Source organism: Aptenodytes patagonicus, chromosome 1, assembly GCF_965638725.1.
Source record: "Aptenodytes patagonicus chromosome 1, bAptPat1.pri.cur, whole genome shotgun sequence".
Taxonomy (NCBI): domain Eukaryota; kingdom Metazoa; phylum Chordata; class Aves; order Sphenisciformes; family Spheniscidae; genus Aptenodytes; species Aptenodytes patagonicus.
Genome location: NC_134949.1, coordinates 198,032,672 through 198,049,799, shown reverse-complemented (window position 1 = coordinate 198,049,799; position 17,128 = coordinate 198,032,672). Strand labels below are relative to the sequence as shown.

Genomic DNA, 17,128 nt, shown 5'->3' with positions numbered 1-17,128 from the left:
CACGCCTTCCAACGCTTGCATCTGAGAGGACTGCTGTTAAGGGCAGCTGGGAGCAGCCCTTGGACCCGGCCCCACAGCGCTCTGATGCTGGAGCCTCACAGGGCAGTGCTGCAGGGGAAGGGGGAGAAGGGGGAAAGGAAAGAAGAGGGGGACTAACCAAACAGTTACAAATTACACCTGCTAATTACACATTTCCAGAGGGGAGACAACAGCAGGAATAATCCCTCTTCTCTCAGCACGCCACCAGGATGCCTTCAGAGCCAGGTTTTCTGGGAGAAGGGGTTGTGGGGGTTGCAAACAATTACATTTAATTTGAAGGTTCACATTTGAAGAGAATATTTTTGGAAAGAGAAATCAACACGTTAACAGCGAGCAGGAGCACGAAGCACATAATCCTTTCACATCCTGACAGGGGAGAACTGCGGAGGCCTGCTATGAAGCATCTCTGAATAACAGCATCTTCATTTTTTGAATATCTAATTAGGAGTTTCTATATATTGCAAAGCACCGCTATAAGATATAATTTAGTTGGCAAACACTAAAGATCTCTCTGTCTGTAAATATGCTTTTGGCAATCAAAATTTAAATCTGGATATATATATATATATATCTGAGATATGTACAGCACAGGTACTTTTTTTTATTCTAATAATTACATTCAAATTAGCAGATTAACTTGAATCAGTTTTAAGCAAATGCAAGCTACAAGCAAATCAGCCTCCACCACCACCACCACAGTGTATTTTTGGATTGCTAGTATCCTTACTCCCTTTAGCGGCTTCAAATACATTTAACATATATTAAAGGGCAGCAGATGAAGTGAAACAAGTTTTGTCTAATTCTAAGAAGGCTACAGATGCCAGAACTTAGCACCGACTCAGACTTGAAACTCACACATGCCAAAAAAACATTTGCAATTGCGCTAATTCCCACTGTGGGAACTGAAAGGCAGCTTCATATAACACAATGGGCAACAAATTCATTCCTTTAATTTCAGTCGCCAAATTTTAATTAATTTCCATCCAGGCAAACATTAAGCGTTTCTGCTGATCTTGCAGGATGTAAGCTCATTTGCACAATAAATGCGGTCTAACAAGTCACCACATTTATAGCAAGTTGCTTCAGTCTTATCTAACTGCGTAGTTTGAAAAGTCAGTGATGGGTAAGTGAAACTCCACCCACGTCACAGTTTCTGGAGTTAAGCATAAGAAAACTGAAGAAGTTGCTACTTTCTCATTGCAAGCGAGACTGCCAACAGTATTTGGACAATTAGAGTCCATATCTGAACTACACATATGGCTCTTGGTTAGGAAGGGGGGGAAAAGCATGCAATTTTCAATTCAATTTTCTTCTACAAAATGAATGTCCGTATCCCAACGCTCCAGAGCTCCACTTCCCAAAAAAAACAAAGTCAAAGACCCTCTGCTGCCCGCTCGCGGTAACTGCCAAAAAGGAAAAAAAAAAAAAGGAAAAATCAAACTTGAATTAAATTGTATAAGTTTAAATAGGTCAGCATATAAACAAAACAGTCGCAAGTTCTGCCTGTGCCAGGAGGCACTTATCACTGCAGCATTAAAGCAGAGACCATCAGCAAGAAGAGGGATTCCCCAGGAGGTGGATCTGCCAGCAGAAGGGCAGCAGGGCAGCCAGGGAATCAGCCTGCACATAGCGGCTGCTGCCCATCTACGCACGGCCAGCTCCAGCCCAGAGATTTAAGACCAGCTCCAGGTGAACAGCAGCGGTGTAGGGCCCTCCCACATATAGCACTTTTGCTCACTTGCTGCACTCCTCCTCTGCAACATCAACAGCGGAGCAAGAGAGCGGTGCCCCGGCCGCTCAGCTACCGAGCTGCGGAGCTGCGGATCAGCCTCACCAGCAAGCAGCTGCCCTCTGCATCTCCTGCCTTTATGAACCTTCAACTTTCTCCAAAACTACAGTCTCCATGGAGAGCACAAAGGCTGCTTACATGTATAACTCCTTCAGGTATACACACTGCACATGATGAAAATTTCATTCTGGTACTAACTAAATTAAAAGGGGGGGGGGGGTGTCTCTAACATTTTTAGAGGGAGACGCCAACACCCAAGAAGCAGAGAGCAGCCCACTTCATCCTTTCACATCTTGACGCAGGAGAAGCATGGAGGCCTGGCATGAAGTGGCCTCTGAACGATAAAGATTTTTAAAAAAATGAAGATGCTAATTAAAGAAGAGCTCTTACATATTACGAAGCATAGCTAGGAGATATCATTTAGTTGGCAAATACTGTGGGTTAAGGGCACCTCTGCTTGCAAGCACTGTTTTGGCAATCAATCCAAATTTAAACCTGAGTATGTACTATTTTAGAGACTGTGTCCCATACATACACAGTACGTTCTCTCAAGTACGCAAGTGCCAGGCTCCAGAACTTACACCCCTTAGACCTATGCAACAAAAACAGCCTTGACAAAACAAAAAAGGAGCCCCACATGCTCAGATCAACATGAACCTGGGCTGCAGTTAAGATAACAGCAAAGCACTCAGGGAAACATGGGCTGCTTAGAAATGCCGTCACAGCCATCCCTGGCACGCTGGCTTGAAGCGGCAACGGGACTGAATCCACTTCCAGCTGCATGGATTCCTCGCATTCCCAAAAATTAGGTTTCTAAGGCTAGAACAAGAGAAGACTTGTACCTTTAAGTTTAATTAACTCTAGAATAAGACCTGTTTTCAAACAGAACTATAACATCATTGATACTGTGCAGTGATGCAAGATGCCTTTAACAACAGTAAGTTGTCTGAGCAAATCGAGTGCTACCCTCCGCTCCTCCAGCAAATTTCTAATCTCTGTCTGATGTGGCAGCTGTCAGAGTCCCAGGAGGTTTTCAGTGACCACATTTTTAAACCTAGCTACTTCTGGTCCCATGTACCACAAAGCAAAGCTAAACCTTTACCATTTACTGCAGAAGTGCTTCAAAACTAAATACATTTGCCTCCTTAGGTATTATTTTAAGTGATCTGGTAAAGATCAGTATCCACTATCAAAATCTAGCGCAAGCACGAGGCCTAATGAAGTTCTTCACAGATAATCATCAATCCAGTAAAAGCAGCTGACTTCATTCTTTCTATTCCTCCACCTCCTCCGTTAGGAATGGAGACCTACCAAGAAACTACATGGTACAGCTGCTGCACTGCTAACTTAAGACATTTGCGTATCACAAACTACGGTACAGGAATGAAGCACCTTTGTTTGATGAACACACGTGAGTAACATTTACTAAATATATTTAGAAATAATACTTAAATTTATACTCAATAATACTCAATTTATTTCATGCTCAAGCTCTCTTTGAAGAACAGCACCTCTGCTGCTCCACAGTGTGACTCTTCCCGGTGCACTTCATCCATTTCTGAAGTGCAGCCTACCATCACAAAGAGCAGTGTTTCCCCAATATTTAAAACCCATTTTGGCACACCAGACTTACAAACAAAATGCTACAAAATTCATTAAAGTATTAGTATGTACTACCATATGCTTAACTATGACTAGCTGCAGCCAGCATCAGTGAATTTGAAGTTCCTTCTTCATAGCAGTTGACAATAAAGTAAATATATCCATCTTTTACATATTTCTGAAAGAGGAAAACAATAAACTATTTACCAGATATCTTCAGTATATATTACTTCAGTATTCATTACTCAAGGTTATAAAATCATTGCCATTAGAAACCCTTCTTTCATATACAAACTTTCACCCAAAACAGAAGGGGCTGAAGGTTGAATCTCTGTAGCCACAGCCCTACATATTTCACAAATCTGTGGCTGCAAAATGTATCAGCTTTTTTGTTCCAAAAACCAAGCACTCATTTTACAAAATATTCACCAGTTGTGTAAACAGAGGAGCATATATTTAGGTATTATTATGCTTTGGAAACTGAAAAAAGTGAACAGACATCTCAAGAGTACATCATTTCTGGAGTCTTACAGAAAACCTAAAACACCAAAAATATTGCCTGTTTTATTGTTGATAATTGTATTAAGAAAAAACAAACCTCACATACCTTACCTAAACATCTTTATCCCCTTGCACCCCGCTGCTTCCCCTTTCCGTCCCAGGCAGCAAAAGCCCCAGTTCCCTAAACCACCAACTATCACCGACAACTTGTGAAACAGTGTAAGTGATACAAAAATAATGATAATAAGGAAGCAGCTGAGCGTGTCATAAGGAATATGGTGGCAAAGAGAGCAGTTACCTCATTTTTGTATTGAGGTTCTTTAAAGTCAGGCACTTCAGGAAAATTTAGTTCATCATGTCAGTATACAAAGCCACTCAGGTGTTTTGTTTTGGTGTTTAACCTTACCTATAATCATACAAGTAACTGAGCAGACATCACAGCAAATAGAAAATGGGCGAAGAAAATGAAAAGTATTTCCAACACATAATTCAAGGCCCTGATGGGAAGCTCAAAACCACCCATGAATGCTGGGACACATCGCACCAGACAGCACAAGCCACTGGCTGCAAGCGCATCTTGAGCATCCCGGCTGCGGAACGGCGACGCGGTCCCTCCCGGCCGCAACCTGCCTGCCGCGCCGCAGGATGGGGCAAGGGAAACCGACGCGCTGCCCCAAAAACGGGGCAGCAACATACAGGTTTGAGGCCAGAGTGGGCTTTTTCCTTCAAGCAAGAGCAGAGGTCAAAAGGGCAAACATAAAAGGAGAAACAGAGTTAAGTTTAAAAGGAACAAACGGTTAAGGGCCGGCATTGCGATACAGCTTCGCCATGAGTTATTCGGGCACAGGCGGGGAGAGCACCTTGCACCTGCAAAGATTAACTTGAACTTTCCATACCTGAAGCTCCTCACTTACTAAGCAAAATGCAAGCTGGTGACTCACAGACAGACAAGGAAGGCTGCTACGAAGGACTTTTTAGTGGCAGTGAGCAGATATGCAAGCCACTAAATAGTAAAACTCACAGAGGGGTGGGCAGAGGCCGGAACTTGTCTGGCCGTTTCTCCGAGCGTGCCTCTGCTGAGATGAGGCGTCGCAGCAGAGCAGATGCAGCTACAGCTTCCAGCTGTTGAGGCTATTACTAGTGCCACATGTAAAAAGGTATGACTGTAATCGCATTTAACTTGGCAGAATCCAGAAATAGAAAACTAAACATAAATACTTGCATATGCATATGCATGTGTGTGTGCTGCATGCATGTATAATACAATGCATGATGCTAGGGGCTCCACAGATCACCTAGGGAAGTGTCTAAAGGGACAGAGGTAAATGCCTACAGGTATTGAGGGAATACACAGCAATTCTTCAAGGCAATCTTCAGCTGTGATATTTCCATGTAGAAAGAGAAATGTGTGATAAAAACCTCAAATTTCACTTTAAATAAATTGTATAAATTTCCACGATTTAAATGGTTCACCGATCTAGAATCAAAAGCTTTGGAAAACTTCTGTGAATATTATTCTTGATTTCTAAAAGTCTTTCAAACATATACTTTATACTACATGTGGCTTTCGAATCAAATACACCACAACCCAGAATTTAATTTTGCATGGAGACTACTGCACTATAGAATAGAGTCATGACCACAGAGTGTTGCTACAGTAAGGCCACCCAAAGCCCCAGTCCCACGCCTGTTTTGTCCTCAGGCTTCCAGTCTTAAATCCATTTATCCTTCTGCAGCTAGATATCATCTATTCTCATTCCTTCAGCAATGGCAACAAATAAATTTAGGTGATCAAGTTTCCTTGGGACTAGAAGTCGAGGAGGTGTAAATACCCATGCGACCTTAACACCTGCCACTGTGAAAAATAAACAACCCATCCACCCCAAGATGACTGCCACCAAAACTCTGTGTTTACTGTTTAAGAAAAATTATAGGTTTTGATTTGAACCCATTTTCAAAAGCAGGCTAAAAGGATGAGACCATTCAAGGAAGCTAAACTGTGATAGCTCCTTTATGATAAATCTCAACAATCTTGCCATAAAGCAAAGACATCATGAAATATGCACATCACAGAGATGTTTTATATTTTATATACGATGATTAGCCAAAAAGCTATCAGATTTGAGTAAAGAAAGAGTTATCTACAGCTGCGGTGAAGTTCTTGGAGGACTATAGACTGTCTTAAGCTCTATGTCTCCCACTAGCACAGGTAAGGGAAAATATTGCTTTCACTTGACTACTACTAGGAGAAAAGTTTCATCCTTCCATGCAACTTTCACAATAATTCCTTTCTTATCTCTGAACCAGATCTTGTTCTTGCTTCAGCTTTCTCTGAGCAACGGCTGGTCGCTATCAGCACTCGTTCACATTCAACAATACAGCAGCAGGTCTGGCAGGGCGCATCTTAAGTGCTTCATTCAAGGTAGCCACCGCACGGGGGGTCGTGCGGACTTTGCTCCCCTAGAGTTCAATAGGGGGGTTTGTTTATAAAGGAAAGTTTGTGCTAAGAAAGTCTGGAATAAAACTACTTTGTATGTATAACTGAGAACAATTTTACCTACTTTAATAAGCTACTACTGATAATTTTATGTTACTACCTTTGACTTCTACTATTTAAAAAGCCATTTTTGTTGGAAAGTTTTTACCTGAAGAACTTGGATGCTATTCTGAGCTCCCAACAGATACTGCTGACACCACTGAACTTCTTCATTCAGTGAAAGATGAAAAAGCAGCTCAACATCAGATGTTAAATTGGGGCAGTCCACATTCACAAGCATTAGAGCAGTTAGCCCTCATCTTCTGGGTGAGAAACACAGCCTTGCCACTATGCAGAAAGTGCACATTCTTTTTAGTTTCTTGTGCATTTCATAGATTTTGCGTATAATTTGATAGGTGCCTTGTTGCACTTACAAATACGCAAACTCCAACAAGATGAAATGTCTCGAAGCTTTACTTAAGGGGGGGGGGGAACCCACCCTCTCTTTCTCAGACTGCGAAACACCCGCGCACAATGTACTCCCGGCCCTAAGTCAATGCCAGACTCTAACGCGAACCCGCGCTCCCTCTGTCAGCAGAAAAGTCCACCGCTAATCTGTGCTCATCGCCGGAGCGATGCTCCTCCTCTGCCAGGGCCCTCGGCTGACTCAGGCTTCGCTCCCAGCTCTGCGCCCGCACCTACAGCAGGTCCCCGGCCCCCAGAGCACGAGCAAACCAACAGCTCCCGAACTGGAAGGAAAAAAAAAAAAAAAAAAAAATATCCTTCTTCGAGCTGAGCCGTGGATAAGTGGTGATAAACGAGGCAAACGGGCTGCACGCCTCAACCAGATCAGTTATAGCATTGACACCCAGCGGCTGCCCATAACTAAACCTGAAAAGGAGTTTAAGAAACATTGCATTTATCTGGCTAAAGTGGTAAAACCTGCCATCATATAACTTTCTGAGCAGTCTGGCAGTGACCCAGCCAAAGGAAGGGATTAGGGCAACATGTGTCCAATGCAAAACACAGTAACTACTTAATTATGGTAGGAGCGTACATGTGTATTTACCCGCTAGCAGTGGCAGGGTACCTATTGCCCTCTACCAGAGGGTACCACAGCCAAAAAACATACCGGTAACGGCTGCCCCTGTCACACTGGAGGTATGTGGGCATAGGAAGAGCTCGCTCTGTCAGAAAGAGGAGTACAAGACTTCTTATTTGCTGAAGCACCACAGGAAGAGCAGCAATAAAATAGGAAGCGCCTAATAAGTTACACAGCTAGCAGAGTTTCTTATTTGCTCGCTTGAATTTGGGAGTTCTTTGCTTTGATTTTATTTTGGTTTGTTTGGTTTTCAGTTTTCTTCTACTCATTCCGAAATTGATGCATCTTTCTTTTTTCAAGGAGACTGAAATACCACTGGGAAAAAAACCAGCATTTTCAAGTGACAAGTTACCTTATTTAAAAGTTGTCAGCTATCAATCTTTTCACTCCTATTAAGGGTTTTCATGAAAGATGTCTTCAGACAACTATCCTTCAAATTTTTTAGTCAAACACATCGATAGAAACTAACAAATTACTTTTAAAAGCCTTAAAAGCCTTCAGCTAAAAGTGAGTTTAAGATTAATCTGCATTTCCTTAGCAGGATGTTGCTCACATCTGGAAAAAATAAATTTACAAAAATCTGATGAACAAACACTCCTAGCTATGCAATTAAAAATACATAAATACACTATTTGAGTTGACTTTTTTTAAAAAGGCAAATAATACAGATACTAGAAACTGAAGCGAAGAGTTTGGCTGGCCCCAACAGGACAGAAGTCACGAACACACCAGGACGCGCTGATACCGTGCTAGATGCGTGCACCTCACACATTTATTGCCATCATTTAATCCCTTGCAGAGCGGAGGAGGCTCTGCCTTTACACAGACAGCTAAAGCTTATTCTGACAACGTTCTCACGCAACAGTGCCACGAAACTATGCGCTCTACCTCCGCCACAAGCAGGGCCACAGGTGGGTGACATTTGCTCGACACAGGCCTTGGAGGAAGAGGATTTGTTTGCAGCAGCGTTAAGCGTTTGCACCCACGGGGATGCACAGCTGGAGGGTACCACACAGCCACCACCACGGTGGGCAAGGGCCAGCGTGGCCACACAGCCCCACGCGAAGCGACGCCAGGCTCAGGGCCACCTGCCTGGGAGGGCGGCCAGTGCCTGCGGGGCCCCCCAGGGACCTGGCGAGAGGGTCCCCCCGGGGACCTGGGGGCGAGGCAGCTCTCCGGCAGCTGGCCTTACGGCCTGGCTTGGAGCAGCACCGGCTGCTCAGCCCCAGCCTGCCCAGGGCTGAGCAGAAAACCCTACCGCCAACAGGTTACGGCTACCAGCCTGCTACGGGTACAGAGACTGCGCTGCAGGAGGAAACTGTCCCACTATTTAACAGGAGAAAGACGCTCCTGCAACCCAAGTTTAACAAAGCCTGATCAAGACAAATACAGCGGCTTACTCATTAAACACACGGTATTTTTGCAACCCTTGTCCTGCCTCCGCTCTTTCCCCATCCCTGTTTGCTTCTGCCCCCTCTCCGCCGCCCGACGGCAAACCCCGCCGCGCCGGGGCGGCTGCCGGCACGGCAACCCCCCGTCCCGGAACGGGAGTCCCAGGGGACGCGGCGGTGCCTCCGCAGCGCCCGACGGCCACCCCCACGACACGGGTGTTGAACCCCGGCCCCGGCCGGCCGCCCCGGGGGAGCCGGAGGCGGCTGCGCTCCCACCGGGTTTGCCCGGGGACGGCGCCGTGACACGACGTGAACTTTTGCTTTCGGCGGTGCAGGGCGGGCGGGGAGGCGGAGAGCGGGGAGGCGGGGGGGCGGCCCCGGCCCCTCCTGCGCCCCACGGGGGGGCGGGCAGAAACGCTTTTTTCCCTTAGGATTTTTCCCTTCGCAAGGGTGAAAAAAGTAAAATTTTAAGGAGGAAAAAAAAAAAAGCATGGAGCCGGGGCGCTGCAAAATGCGCGGCGGGCAGCGAGCAGCCCGGGGGAGGGCAGCGTGCCCAGCCGTTTGCAGCCCCGCGGCTCCCTGCCCGGGCGGCAGCGTGTGCAGCGCCGAGCACGGCGCCCGCAGCCCCGCGGCGGAGCCTCCCGGGACCCCTCTCCGACGGGGGGACCCCCATCACCCGCCCCTCACCTTCCAGCCGGCCGAGCTGTTGCTGTCGCCCTTATCCTTGAAGTAGGGAACGCTCTTGACCATCCACTCGTAGATCTGGGAGAGGGTGAGCCGCTTCTCGGGGGAGCTCTCGATGGCCTTGGTGATGAGGTCCGCGTAGGACAGGTTGCCCCAGGCGTTGCGCCGCGACGAGCTGCTCTTGCGGGGCTGCCCGGCCACGGGGCCCGGCGACAGACCGGCCACGGGCGGCGGCACCGGCGGCACCGGCGGCGGCACCGGCGGGTGGAGGCGGCAGCCAGCCTCGGGAGCCGGGAAGTCCCCGCAGCGGCAGGCGGCCGCCTCCGGGGGGGCGGCGGCGGGGGGCAGCGGCGCGAAGTCCTCGCTCTCCTCTAGCAGGCTGAGGTTGCTGATGAAGTCGGCGCTGAGCCCTCCCGAGGCGGCGGCACCGGCACCGGCCGCGGCCCCGGCCGCCCCCTCGGGCTGCCCGCCGCACGACGGCGCCGGGCTGGAGGTGGCCGAGCTGGGGGGGTTGAACTCCGGCCGCGGCAGGGGCCAGGTGCAGGAGCGGGGCCGCGGAAGCGGCTCGAAGTCGGGGTCGATGTCCACCAGCTGCGGTGCCTCGGCCATGGCGGGGCCGGGGCGGGAGCGCGGCGGCGGCGGCGGCAGCAGCGGGGCGGCTGGGCTCAGCGCCGCCGCCCCATGCAGGCTCCGGGCGCGGACCAGCGCGGCCCCGACGGCGCGGCCGCCAACTCCCCTCGCGGCTCCGGCCCCGCCGCCCTGCCCCTGCCCGGCTCCCGGCTCCCTGCCCTCCGCGGCGGCAGCAACAGCAGCGACCCGGCCGCCCGGCGCGCACCGACTGGAGCGACCGCCCCGCGCGGGCCCGCCTCCAGCCTTCCTCCTCCTCCTTCTCCTCCTCCTCCTCCTCCCGACGGGGAGGGACGGCCCGCGCCGCGCCAATGGCAGCGCCGCGCCGCCCGCCCGCCTCCCGCCGCGGGGCCGGTTTGGCAGGAGGGTGCCGGTGCCCCCGTGCTGTTTCTGGGTGGTTTTTGTTTTCCGGCGGCGGAGGGGGGTGAGAAGCGGCGAGCGGCCGGCGGTGCCCCCCCGCAGCCCCGGGCTCGGCGCCGCGGAGGGTCGGCGCGGGCGGTGCCGGAGCTCCGCCGGGGAGTGAGCGCCCTCCGGCCGCGGGGTGCGAAGGAAGTAACTGCTCGCACGGCGAGCTGTGGGGCGATTGCCACGGAAGATGCCCCCGCGAGTGTTTCTGCCTTGGTCGCTGCCGGCGGGGGCCTGGGGGCATCCCCCGGCTGCAGCGGGGCGGCTGCGGGGGGGGGGGCACGGCGGGGGTGGGGGTCCAGGCGGCTCCCCGCTCCCACCAGCAGCCCGGCGGCGCTGGCTCCGTGCGGAGCGCCGCTGCCGCCCGCCTGCCGGCCCCGTGGGAGCCCTGGCAGCCCCCGCGCCGGGGGGGGACGGGACCGGGGGCTGCGACAGCTGCCCTGCCTCCCTCCCTCCCTCCCTCCCTCCCTCCCAGACCGGCTCCTCGCCAGAAAGTGTCTGCGCCTCCCGAAGTGATAAACCTCCCCTTCGGCTGAGCGTGTTTTCATACCGTGAGCTGGTGTTTTATTCCGTGGGCAGGCACGGGAGCTCGGGATAATTTCATTTTAAGTCAACTAATAAACATACTTTATATTTTTCCCGGCAAACCGCAAGGCCACACAATTTAGTAAGGCTTGCATTCCCCCCTTCCAAAGAGGCAGCAGTTACAGGACATGCCACCTCTGCCTCCCGACCCCATAAACATACAAAGAGATATATGTTCGAGGCAACACAGAAGTGTTATTCTGTTTAAAATTAAAAGGAAGACGTTTGCTTAAGCGAGGGAAACGATCCCAGGGATGAGGATCAACACCTTGTTCAAACTGGCAAACCGTACTTTTTAGAAAATCTGTTTTGTTTTCAATAGGAGGAGTGCTTTTAAAAAACGTACTTCAGACATGGCTTAGTAAGTCACAAAATTCACAACTAGCCATGGCATTTGATGTTGCCTGTCAAAGAACCACTGAAGCAGGGTAACTGTCACTGTTGAGCCAGCAAACCTGTTACTCTTCCCTCCTCTCTGCACCAAGGCAGAGAGTGTTAATGTTATTTAAATGCGGCTCATTGTTCCTATAAAAATATTTTCTAAAAATGAGTAACAATAATGAAGGAGAGAGAGTGTAAGACTGGATTTAGGCCCACAGCATATAATTTAGTGACAGATCATACATCTACATACACATGCTGCCTATTATGAAAACACTTTTTAAGACATGCGATGACACCTAACTATATAGTTAGTGCAACATATGCATAAGTGCATAGTAACTAATCACATTTTAAAGCACTGGTTTTGTCATGTTTATTTTCCCAAATGCCAAAGGTGATTATACCTTATTATAGGTTGGCTGCTTGTCAAACTTCAGAGTTGCTTTGCCTTTAAGTCATTTCTGTTTTCCAAATCCTGCAAAGGATTCAACCCACAAATTTATATTGTTTAGCCCACGGATTTTAGAAAACCCCCTTTTTTTTCAGTTTAAAAAAAAATAATAATCTACCTAATAACTTGCATGCCACGTTTCAGCTTGGAACAGCTTTATCCGGCAGCGTTACACAACTCGGCTACAGTAGTTGCCCTGCAGTAAGGGAGAGCACCCTGCCTTGGAGAAGCAGAGATTATATAATGGTGAGAAGCAGCCAGGGACGCGCGGTGAATGGACATGTTTAAATGGGAGCCAAAACAAAAGAAGTGCCCGAGAACACTGAAACATTTTCGTTCTCTTTCCTTGGCGTCTGAAAAAAAAATGTCTCAGAGCCAGGCTGGCACCTATCCTGCTAAAGGAAATGGATTTATTACCCAGGCTTTCTTCTAAGGATCTTTTTTTAAATCTTGCACTCCTTGCTTTTTTATTTTGTCAAAAGAAGGGATGTTATTCCCTGACCTATATTGGTATACACAGATGTTGAAAAAAAAATAGCTTTCCTTTGTCAGATGCCAACTGTGAAAACTGGGAAGAAAGCTACTGCTGGGAGATTTTAGGAAGCCCTGGTGTGTTCGTAGTTCAGGCCGGCTCGTTTTGCAGGATAAGGGTTGTATTGCCCTTTCTTGGCCCTACATGGCGTTGCCGTTGCTCACCTCACCTTCTTGGTGGGGCTCTGCTACGTTTGTGCCCCATGCCACTTATGTTCTTGCAGCTCAAACCTTAGCAGTGAATAGAGAGAGCAGTTCACAGTGAGGGGTGAGGGACATGGGGGTAGAGAGCGATAAAACCAGAGCCTTCAAAATGCTGCATTTGCTCGGCAAGTGGGGCCCCGTGACTCACAACGCAACAGGCAGAGCTTAGCTCTGCCACGGGGATTTTGACTATTGCATGCTATCAGCTGGGCCCAGGTCCGCCGAGGGTTGGAAGAAGGATGAAGGCTGATGAGACGATGCTGTGCGCTTTCCTGGGATGAGTAATCCAGGCAGTCCGCTCAGGCGTCGCCTGGGTGAGTGAGTCCTTCTGTAAGGCCCCCGTCCACGCGTACGTGATCCTCTGCTTTCCTCATAGGTTTTCTTCTCTCCAGCAAGTATTTGGGGATTGAATCCTTTCATGTCAACCAATTTCAGAGTCAAAGCAACCAAGTGACACACATGCCATGCACAATACGAGGGCCACGCAAGCTGCATGCTGTAAGCTCGCCTGCACCGCTCTCCCAGTGCACTCCAACACCATTGACCATCCTTAGGACATGCTGCCACGAACAAAACCACCCATTCGGCTGCTGAAGGGGGGCTTCCCCCTCCTAAAGCAGCTCAGCACAGCGATGGCTCAGTACAAGAAATTTTACCGCATCTACAAATGACAACGTTATGTTTATCTCATCTCCCACAATGCTGAAATGCTGATGGATGCACCACAATTCATTTTCTACTCCCACGGTTCTCCTCCTACACTCCACCTTTTCATTTCTCTACTCCTACTCCTGCTCCCATTTTCCACTTCTCTACAATACATCTCCTATCATCCTTAGCATCACGTTATATTTTTTTCAAATTAAAGACTTGAAGATTGCCTTTTATCATCATTGGAATAAAGCACAGCCTTCTATTCATATTCCAGGTTTGAGGCAGCCAAAATAAAGGATCTATACTGTCTTCTTACTACCGTCTGTATAATTCACTCTCTGAGGTTTTGATCAAATTCAGCAGGAGATTACATGAGGTTGAAAGCACTCGTACTCTATGTACAGCTCTTTTTTCTACATGTATGTGCGTGGTGAGAGAGTACAAACGTTGTAACAGAACAAAAAGCAACGATGAAATACCAGTGTGCGCTTGGTATCGTAAGAGCTGGGAGAAAGCTTATTTTCTGAGGAAGGATGGGGGAGTTCAGCACCTCCAGTTTCCTCCCACATCTCTCAGAAGGGACTGACTTTGGTTTGTAGTCCGGGTGGCGTGGCACCTCAAGCACATCCCCTCCCAGCCCAGGGTGACTGAAGGTCTCCCCACACAGCAGGGTTTGGACATGTCCCAGGTGGACGGGGCATTCGCACTGCCCAGCTGAGGGAGTTCAAGGTGCCTGAAGCTCTCCCAACCAGCCTGAGAGTTCTTACACAGCCGCTGGAGAAAGGCAGCCCCTTGGCAGTGCATTTCGGAGCAGGAGCTTAACTTCACCACTGTGAGTTACCTCCTGGGAGTGCGCATCTCTCCCCATCAACCACACGAACCACAGAGGGAATTTAAGGATCTGCTAATCCCTTGCCACGATTCGGTGGTGCTAATGCCCCCACTCACTTTACATCCTGCCCTTCGCCTCCCGCCTCGCACAGCAGCATCCACAGGCAGGTTGGGGTCCGGCTGGCCCAGGGAGAGGTGGGTGTCGCATTTAGGGTCACTCTGTGGTCAATGGAGGGAAACACGTCCCCCCGCAGGTGATTTGCCACTCCAGATGGCGGAGCTGACCGGCCACGGGGATGCTAGGCTCTCGCTCCGAGTAGTTCACACGCATTTTCAGCCAGCTGCCTTCAGGCCAGCAAATCCCACCCATTGCATTTTATAGCACATAGAAAACGCGTAATTGCCACTTCCCCTGCTGTCATGTCCCTTGGATTTTCAGGGCTCCAGAAGCGTCCGGTGACTCGGTGCAAACCAGAAGTGATGGACAGGACGATGCTGATCTCAAGGAATGACTTGCTCAAGCAAAACAAGTGGCACTCAGCCTTGCCTGGCACAAACTTTTACATTATTTCTTGTTATCCGATGTACGCTATCACCTGTACACCCCAGAAGGGCTGCAGCCCTCCTGAGCTCAACAGTAAGAAAAAGGCCGTGCCGTACAGCGTCGGGCTAACAGGCTAACCGGGCACTGCGGAGAGATGGCAAAAGAAAGGCAAAATGATTAGTCCTACTTTGCAGGGCCGCCATGAACTCACATAATGTGCAGAGAACCACACAGAGGAAGTTAAGTGCAGAGACAGACTTTGAAGCCAGGTCTACCAAGCCCCAGTCCTTAGGCTTAAAAAAATTCGTGTCACCAAATAGTTGTCAGGGTACTTGCTGGTGAGGGGTTTGAAGTTACCTTGTCTCAGCTCCACCTCCTGCTACGCACAGGTGAAAATCCTGAATGCTCCCAGTAGAGGCAGCAAGGCCCTTCTGGATTTACATCTGTATGGCTGGAATTAGGGCCAGGAGAGCTTCATAAATGCTGGCTGTGCTGCCTGCCCGCCTCACTGGACACATTTCAGAGTCGAGAACTGCCGGATTCTCACAGAGTGTGGTGCAGCTCCAGCCCCCGGAAAGTCTCCACGCAGCCCACCCCTTCTTCTCAGAGGAGATGGGGAACCACGGTTGGCGATGTGAGCGCTGCCCCAATGCCATCTCCTTCACCTCCTCACCACCTGCCGTGGGGAGCCCGGATGCTGTAACTGGGGCTCCCACAGCAGCTGCTGCATCCTCCTCCTCCTCCTCTTCTTCACCGCCAGCAATCAACAGCAAGTCTCCAAACTGGACAGCAACAGCCCGCAGCCTACCCCCTCCTCCTCCACCAATTTCTCTATAGCAGCTTTGGTGGCAGGGAGCAGCTGCAGGGCTCGGCGGGCGCTGCTGCCAGGAGGAAGGGCGAAAGGGAGCCGTCAAAAGGGGCGAAGGCAGGGTTGTGCTCTCCAGACTGGGAGATGGAGCTGCTGGGGGGTGGGCTCCCAAAATCTCGGTGCAGACCTAGTGGCTGCTGAGGTTGGACCACCCTGGCTTAAAAGAAATGCCGAAATAAATATTTAGTTAAATAAATTAAAAAAGGATTTAGTAAAAAAAAAAAAGTATGTTTTTTTTTAAATAGCTAGTAAAAATATTTACTATGTATTTTTGGACAATTTCCTTTGATGTTGTTCATACATCATTTGCCCTCAGCATCTGCAAAAAAGTAAACAATTAAGATTTCAGGGCAAGGTTTCAGGGAAACCATTTCTAAGTTGCACTATTTAAGGGAATCGGAATTTAATTTTAAATTTCCTTGTTCATGTCAGAAGCACTCGTATGCTTTTCCAGTCAAAGAAAAGAAATAATAATATGACTTTATTTATTGGTGCGATTAATGCAGCTCGAATTCCTACTAGGTGTGGCTCTTACTTAGCATTTGGACAAAACCGTATTCACTGAATAAGCTCAAGTGTGGCATACATTACTGGGAACCACAGTCTGCTGCCACATTTCATAAACAGAAGAAGAAGGTAAGCTGAAGAAAATATTTGACACAAATTCGTCTCTCGACTCTCTCACAATCTAGGCTCAAGACCTCCCATTTAAACATATATCCTCTCGCACCCACGTATACACATCCATAAGTGAAAGACTGAAGTACAATATGCCCGAGAAATGATCCTTACCAGGGTCGATAAGATAAATACCGAAGGTAGTGTCTATGTAGCGATATCTGTTTTTAATGTGTCATGTGCAATCACTGGCTGTGATGTAAAAACAGAAGGCAAGAGTTTATCAGGTTTCAGATTCAGCTGAGTCACCCGGCCCACCCCTATGCAAAGGCCAATGTGCCTGGAAGTAAACACAGTTCAAGTGGTATGTATGTTTTCCAGGGTGTTGGGTTTCTGTTTTGTCGTAAATATGATCTATTACAATATTCTCCCACATCCTACAGTCAATGTTTCAACATTTTCAGGTGCGTTTCTCATTTCTTGTTTTCCTTGATATATTGCTGGAGGAAAAACTGACTGGCTTCGCATGATAGCTTTTGTATATTAAATAATTTTATTGTGTTTGAGCAACAAACTGAAAACAGGACGCTTGACAGTTATGGTATAATCAGTGGTTTCTCTTCAGCCTGTAGGAAGGAAAATTCATGGCATGGTACAATGCAATGCTTGACAACTATTTCATCTTCTTTTCCTTTGTTTCACTGGAAAACTGGTAGCTACTTGTCATCAATGAGAAAAATAATGTATAGCCGGAATCAGCACAGAGGCTGTGGCATAAGAAAGGTTTACTTTTAAAAACAAATATATTTTTCCATTGTTGAATTCACACTTGGAAAGCATAT

At 48.7% G+C, this 17,128-nt stretch overlaps 1 protein-coding gene and 1 long non-coding RNA gene across 2 annotated transcripts in view; both read right to left on the bottom strand.

The window, feature by feature from the left end:
• FOXO1 (forkhead box O1) overlaps positions 1–10,228 on the bottom strand; it is a 69,670-nt gene extending 59,442 nt beyond the window's left edge. The window contains exon 1 of the mRNA XM_076364192.1: positions 9,588–10,228. Within this exon, the coding sequence (XP_076220307.1) occupies positions 9,588–10,193 (606 nt within the window). The 5' untranslated portion in view covers positions 10,194–10,228. The remainder of the gene's footprint in view (positions 1–9,587) is intronic.
• Positions 10,229–11,781: 1,553 nt separating this feature from the next.
• Positions 11,782–16,541, bottom strand: LOC143174088 (uncharacterized). Its single transcript, XR_012997908.1, has 2 exons — positions 16,461–16,541; positions 11,782–15,825 (listed from the first exon to the last, which is right to left on the bottom strand). It is a non-coding gene; the product is annotated as an uncharacterized LOC143174088 (long non-coding RNA).
• Positions 16,542–17,128: the final 587 nt, after the last annotated feature.